Source organism: Osmia bicornis, chromosome 6 (assembly GCF_907164935.1).
Source record: "Osmia bicornis bicornis chromosome 6, iOsmBic2.1, whole genome shotgun sequence".
Classification (NCBI taxonomy): domain Eukaryota; kingdom Metazoa; phylum Arthropoda; class Insecta; order Hymenoptera; family Megachilidae; genus Osmia; species Osmia bicornis.
The window spans coordinates 5631300-5637417 of record NC_060221.1 but is presented as its reverse complement, the minus strand read 5'-3'; the positions used below and the strand labels follow the sequence as shown (position 1 = coordinate 5637417).

Genomic DNA, 6118 nt, shown 5'->3' with positions numbered 1-6118 from the left:
TTCCCTTTTTTGTTTTCGTTCCTTTATAATATATACAGCTCTTTACAAAATCATAAGTTCACATCAAATTTTTAAATTTCAGTATTTTTGAATGAACAAATAATTCTAAGCCTTTTAGAATATTAAAATATTTATCACTTTTTAAAATTTTTATTTTTGTCATGAACAATATTGTTTAAACTTATTCACATAATTAAGTTACATTACCTATATATTGATAATGATCGTTGCTACCAATTAATACATTTCGTAAACAGAAGCAATATTTATAGTTATCAGGTACCTGTGATGAATTATACTATTTGTGACAGATATAGATTTTGATTTATATAAATTAAATAAAAATTTAAAAATAAATTTCAGAAACAATTTGCAATTCTAATTGTTAGTAATGTCTGTAGAACAGAGAGATGAGTAATTAAAAGAATCCTAACTTATATTATTTATTAATTAAAATTATAAGTGAAACATATTTATAGATTCCTTAATACTTAGCATTTTTATTTAAAATTAATTACAAAACTGATATCCAAAAATATTTAATTAATTGCATTCTATTTTTGTTCATCTTTTAATTCCTAGCTTTCTATACACAGTGGCAGTGATTTCAATGTACAATTTATTAAATACATATATTAAAATGATAAACACCACAAAATAAAATATAAATATTTGAATTTTCAGGTATAACAAATGCTATTATTGCATGGAAACATTTCACCAGACAATTGTTATTAATTTTTAATAATCATGATCAAAGTTGATGCCTGAATTCTTAGGAATGTCAATATATAACAACACTCTTGTCAAAATCACATCCAGCGGTCATTCAGGATCCTCTCGTTCTACCGTAGATTCTCTACGACCACCTCTGGGTTCTCTTCGAAGTTCTCGAATGACAATTGACCTACTTGAACCGATTGGTTCAACCTCTGAGTCTTCATCGTCGCTCGAATGTCCGTCGTAAAGCGTTCGTCTACGTTTCTTTTTCCTTGCGCTCGGTGTTTGCGGCCTGGGTCGGACTCTTCCGTTTCCGGTATCATTGGAATCGCTCATCCCGCTGTGCCTTCTGTTGGTACGAGTCGTAGATGATCTAAAATTCCTTTGTCCCGATGGTAGTTCACTTCCACTGTTACCGATCGAGCTGTTTCTTTCTCTTCTGATTCTTCCTTGTCGTCGTTCTTCTCTTCGAAGCAAATCATCCTCACTGTGAATTCTTTTCTTTGGTCTCCTGGATCTTCGTTGCTTCATCCTTATATTATCAGCTGAACCCATCATACGTATCGTTGATGTATCTACCGAGATTTCATCCAAATTATCCAGAGAACGTGCCAGTCTTGGCATCTGCACTGCTTCCTCGTAACTAGGTGGTCCTATTAATTCTAATGGATGGATTCTTGGCTCTGGAGCACGCTCAACCCGTTCTTCTTCTTGTACAATTTGATGGATTCTGTTTGAAAAGTATTTGTTTTGGTAAATTGTAATATGAACTAGAATAAAAAATATGTGGATAAATCACAATAATATAAAAAAGTAAAAAAAAAGAAGTATTTAATATCTTTTTACTTTTTAATAAAAATCGTTCATTGGAATCATTGAATTTGGATCAATAGAGTTAATTAAAATTAATAGATCTAGAAAAAAATATTTCATTAATTCATAAAAATTTGGTAAAATTTCGAATACATACACAAGTAATTTGAAATTGTTGGTTGGATTGAAAAATTGAAAAATTTCAGAAATTATTTTAAACAAAGTTTGAGTTATAATTTTAATCATCTTAGTGTTATGCTATAAGGATAAAGTAGATTCCTGCATTATTCATTGTTAATAATCATCCAAATTGTAGGTATTTATTATTGTTAAAATTAGAGCATTTTTTCTAGAATAAATGAGAAGTATTTTTATCATTGTTCTAAATGCTATAATAAAATGTACTAATGGAGAAAAATCATTAAAAGAATTGTTTGATGCTCTTAAAATGTTGCATACTTTTTTTGACAGAAAGTCTTAATAAAAGTCATCTACCACTCAAGAGATTTATTAAAAAATTCTTCATAAATTAAAATATATTTTTTTTACCTTCTTCGTCTTAATAATCTCAATGTTTCCAATTGCTGTCTTTGTTCCATGGCTCTTCTTTTAACTCTCATCATGTGTCTAATGGACACAAAACTACCCAACAAAACGATAACTGTAAGACCAGAGACCACTATAAATCCCCATGTTCTGTCAACGTTGTGATACAAAGGGGAGCTCCAATCATCGAAACAAGCACTTTTCCAAGTATAACCCGACACATTTGCTGGACTCTGACAGATTAAACTCGTTTCTGATGTTTTAGCAGGTGATTCCGTTAAGAAACTGTACATAATAAATAATTCCTTGCAATCGCAACGCCATGGATTATCCTCCAATTTAATGCTATCTAAATTTGGATTGTTTTGAAACATCTCTGGATCTAGTGCTCCTGTTAAACGATTCCCTAAAAATTAAACGAACATTTTATAATTAAAAATTACTCATTATTAAATTCAAATAGTTAAGTATAACATCTATTTACAGAATTCATATAATATTAAATAATTTCAAAAGTATTTTTACTAGCGATGGATGTTCTGAGACTGATAGATAAGAAGAATCTTAAAGTTCAATATTTTAAAGAAATAATAAAAATAAAAAATAATGGTACAATAAATAATTTCGCCATACTATTGAAAGGGTTAAGCCTTTGGTAAACAATATTTCGACAGAATAATAAAGATCAAACCTGATAACTCAATTCTTATAAGCTGAGGCAACTGAAGAAAAGTGTCATTGTCCACTTCCATTATCCTATTTCCATGTAATCCTAGATTCTTCAAGGTTGTGGATTTCAATGTAGATGGTATCCTCTCTAATCTGTTATCACTCAAATTGATACTTCTTATTTTTGGCATATTCGATAAAAAATTGTCAGCAAGCTTAACGATGCCATTCGATGACGCGTCCAACGACGTTACAAACGACGTAAGATTTGGCAATTCGTATAAGTTATTGAAAGATAAATTGAGCGATTTCAATTCTACGTTTTCGTGAAACGTCAGTGGATGAATCATTTCGATGCTGTTTGCTGACAAATCTAGTACTTGCAGCTTCACTAGACCATCGAAAGTACTCGTATTCAGACTTCCGATACCATTCGAATTTAGATATAAAAACCCAAGTTCTCTGTTTTTAGCGAAAATTCGACCAGGTAACATGCAAATCCTGTTACGGGATAATCGGGCGTGGGTCAAAAACGGCAATCCGTGAAGACCGGGTCTGTCTAAATTGCATCCTGAAACGTCGAGTTTCTTTAGCTTTGTATGCTGTAGCGTTGAGTGTCTGAAAATATCGATTTTATTTATTAACGTAGATGTCATATGCAATTTTGTACACTAACAATTTTTTTTAAATTTTATTAATTTTATTAATTATTGATTGTATTAATTTCAGTTGGAGCACCCACAGATGTGGATCATAATTGACTTAGCTTCACCCGTCGAGGGTTAAATTACAACATTCCTTCTCGAATGTATGGTAATTTATAAATTGTTTGAGAGCTTTTGAATACCTAAGAGTAGTAAACAGTAATGTAATAAATACTAACAATAAGTTGCAAATTATTTTAAGCAGTGAATATTTACAAATTTGCAATTCAAAATATTAGAATTATCAAGAGTAGATTTTTTCTTAATTCCGTGATTCATTCGTTTTCATTGTAATTAAATGTGTGCTATGACAAGATTATTATTTTTAATATTTAGAAAAGGAAAATGATTTCTATTTGGAGTTTCAATTGCTTGCCTCATACTGTAAACTAATGTAGGATTATTGGCCAGTTTTAGTTCTTCAAGTTCCGGGAACCCATCGAATGTATCTGGCCTCAAGTAATTCAGATGACAGTCAGATGCATCAAGCCATCGTAATTTTGGATTCCATGGGTTTTGAATGAGTTTCAAAGGATTTCCAGTTAGGCTTAACGTACTCAGCTCTGGTAATCCGTCTAATGATGTATTACTAAGTTCTCTTATTCCTGTTGAATGAAGACAATGAAATTAATATTTTTGATTTATAATAAATCTTCTTTTCTTTTGAATTTCAAGGATGAACTAAATTGCATAAGCAAGGCATATCCTTTATTATTAGCATTAAGAATTTGGATAAGTATAAGGATGCTACTTAACACTTAACTACCATAGTTTAAACATAACATGTAGAATGTAATAAGTAATACTGTTCTATAATTTGATGTTTCAGGTATTGATTAAAGTATTTCTTACAACTTTGCTATCAACAAGAAAAACATTAAGTAATATAAATTAATACTTGTTTCTGGATGGAAAAAATATAATTAAATCTGTACTTAAGGATTAAGATGTTAAACAAATGTAATTTTGCTATAGGAATAGCAGCTATTGTTGAAAATTTTAAGAAAATACTAGGATAATAAATATTTTAATGTGATAAATAAGCGAAAGGAGTAAGAAACACCTATAAATTATGAAAATATTAATTTTAGTAAAATATTATCATCATACCACACTGACTAGCGTCTAAAGCTTCAAGGCTACTACTTCTAAGACCTTCCAAACTAGAGAATGGATTTTTCGACAAATATGCCACCATTAAAGATGGTAATTGTTCTATAGAACTAATATCAAGGATCCTATGTATTTCATTGCCACTTAAATCCAATCTCCGTAAATTTCTTAAGGAACTCAAATCATCAGGTAACGAACTTAATTTATTCCTTGCTAAATTTAAATATTGCAACTCTGTCAGTCGATTAACGTCACTGCTGACATTCGTCAACAAATTATTTGATAAGTTTAACTGCTCCACCTAAAAACAAAACAAGAAAGATGATTTATTTAACAAAATAACAAACAAATGAATATAAAATTAATGTCATGAAACGTCTAATTCTTGGAGATCGAAAATATATTATTTCCATGATAGTACAATACTTTTCTATTATGAACAAAACATGTACAAACAAATAATTAATTCCGCTTTTTCGATATCGTGTGCTGGGTGATTAACACTTATTAAACGTTGCAGCACAGGGGGACCGATTCTTTCCTTTTTCACTTATAATATTATAAATATTTATTTTTAATATATATAATACTAAATAAGTGATGATAATAATACAGAAGAAGAAACGCAACTTTCCCAATTAATATATAAAATGATAATAATTATTCTAAAATTGCTCATTACACAAAATTACATATTGTTGAGGAGTATTAAATAAATATAACATTGTCTAAGATATCTGTTATACGTTTCATTTTTTTCGTAATACCGGTACATTTATACAGGTGATTCATTCCTAGCTACGTTTTCAACGAGCAACGTGATAAAGCAGAGACAATGTTAGCTCCAAGAACGTTCAAACTTGTGAAAATTACTATTATCAGACGGTAATCATTAATGGGTCCTATAGAATACATTTACTAACCACGTCACTGATATTTTCAGGAAACACTTCCAAGCCTTGCCTCGAACACACTATACTCCTTGGTAATTGGCTGAGGTAACACAAGCACCTTGTGGGACAATTATTTTGGCATAATGCGATGGAGATGATTACCAAGTATACAGTCAAGAATGATAGCGAACCACGAAGCGTGATAACCCGGTATTTCATGATCTTCAATGTCGTATGTGATTGCGTTGAATTCCACAGAAATCACATTTTTACCACGCAGAGAGATGAGTATTAATCTCAACAGAACCACTGTGAACTTTTTTTAATACATTTTTGTTTATTCATTTTGTGTGCTTTTTTTTATAGGGAAGACAATTTGTAGAAAAATATGGCACTCGTGGATCGATGAGTGGCTCAACAGTACACCGAACCGTCCTGAAAACTACTGAGTACTTATCTTTGATAAGTAACGTGGGATATGCCGCATGATATCTCTGCAAGATAAGTCGAGCGTACGACGAGGTGAGGGTATTATTCTCTGCGATAGATGAAAAAAACTGAATAAACCTGCCGAGAATTGTACCTGTGGCCGAGAAACTGGCACCATCATTTGTATTCAGGTGTTTCATTTCATGAAATATCTGAGAAAATACAACAAAG

General features: G+C 30.8%; 1 protein-coding gene across 1 annotated transcript; it reads right to left on the bottom strand.

Annotated features, from left to right (window-relative positions):
• Positions 1-58: 58 nt before the first annotated feature.
• Positions 59-6046, bottom strand: LOC114878884. Its single transcript, XM_029193152.2, has 6 exons — positions 5489-6046; positions 4563-4866; positions 3829-4057; positions 2771-3366; positions 2083-2485; positions 59-1450 (listed from the first exon to the last, which is right to left on the bottom strand). Exons 1-6 carry the CDS (start codon positions 5675-5677, stop codon positions 826-828), a joined length of 2346 nt encoding a protein of 781 aa, XP_029048985.2. The 5' UTR covers positions 5678-6046; the 3' UTR covers positions 59-825.
• Between the last annotated feature and the right edge of the window lie 72 nt (positions 6047-6118).

Bases quoted from the DNA above. Each gene is read 5' to 3' on its own strand.
- LOC114878884 (XM_029193152.2), bottom strand. From the start codon at position 5,677: ATGAAATACCGGGTTATCACGCTTCGTGGTTCGCTATCATTCTTGACT. The intron at 4,867-5,488 runs GTTAGTAAATGT...TTTTGTTTTTAG, and splicing joins CTGAAAATATCAGTGACGTG to GTGGAGCAGTTAAACTTATC. The intron at 4,058-4,562 runs GTATGATGATAA...TTCATTCAACAG, and splicing joins TTTAGACGCTAGTCAGTGTG to GAATAAGAGAACTTAGTAAT.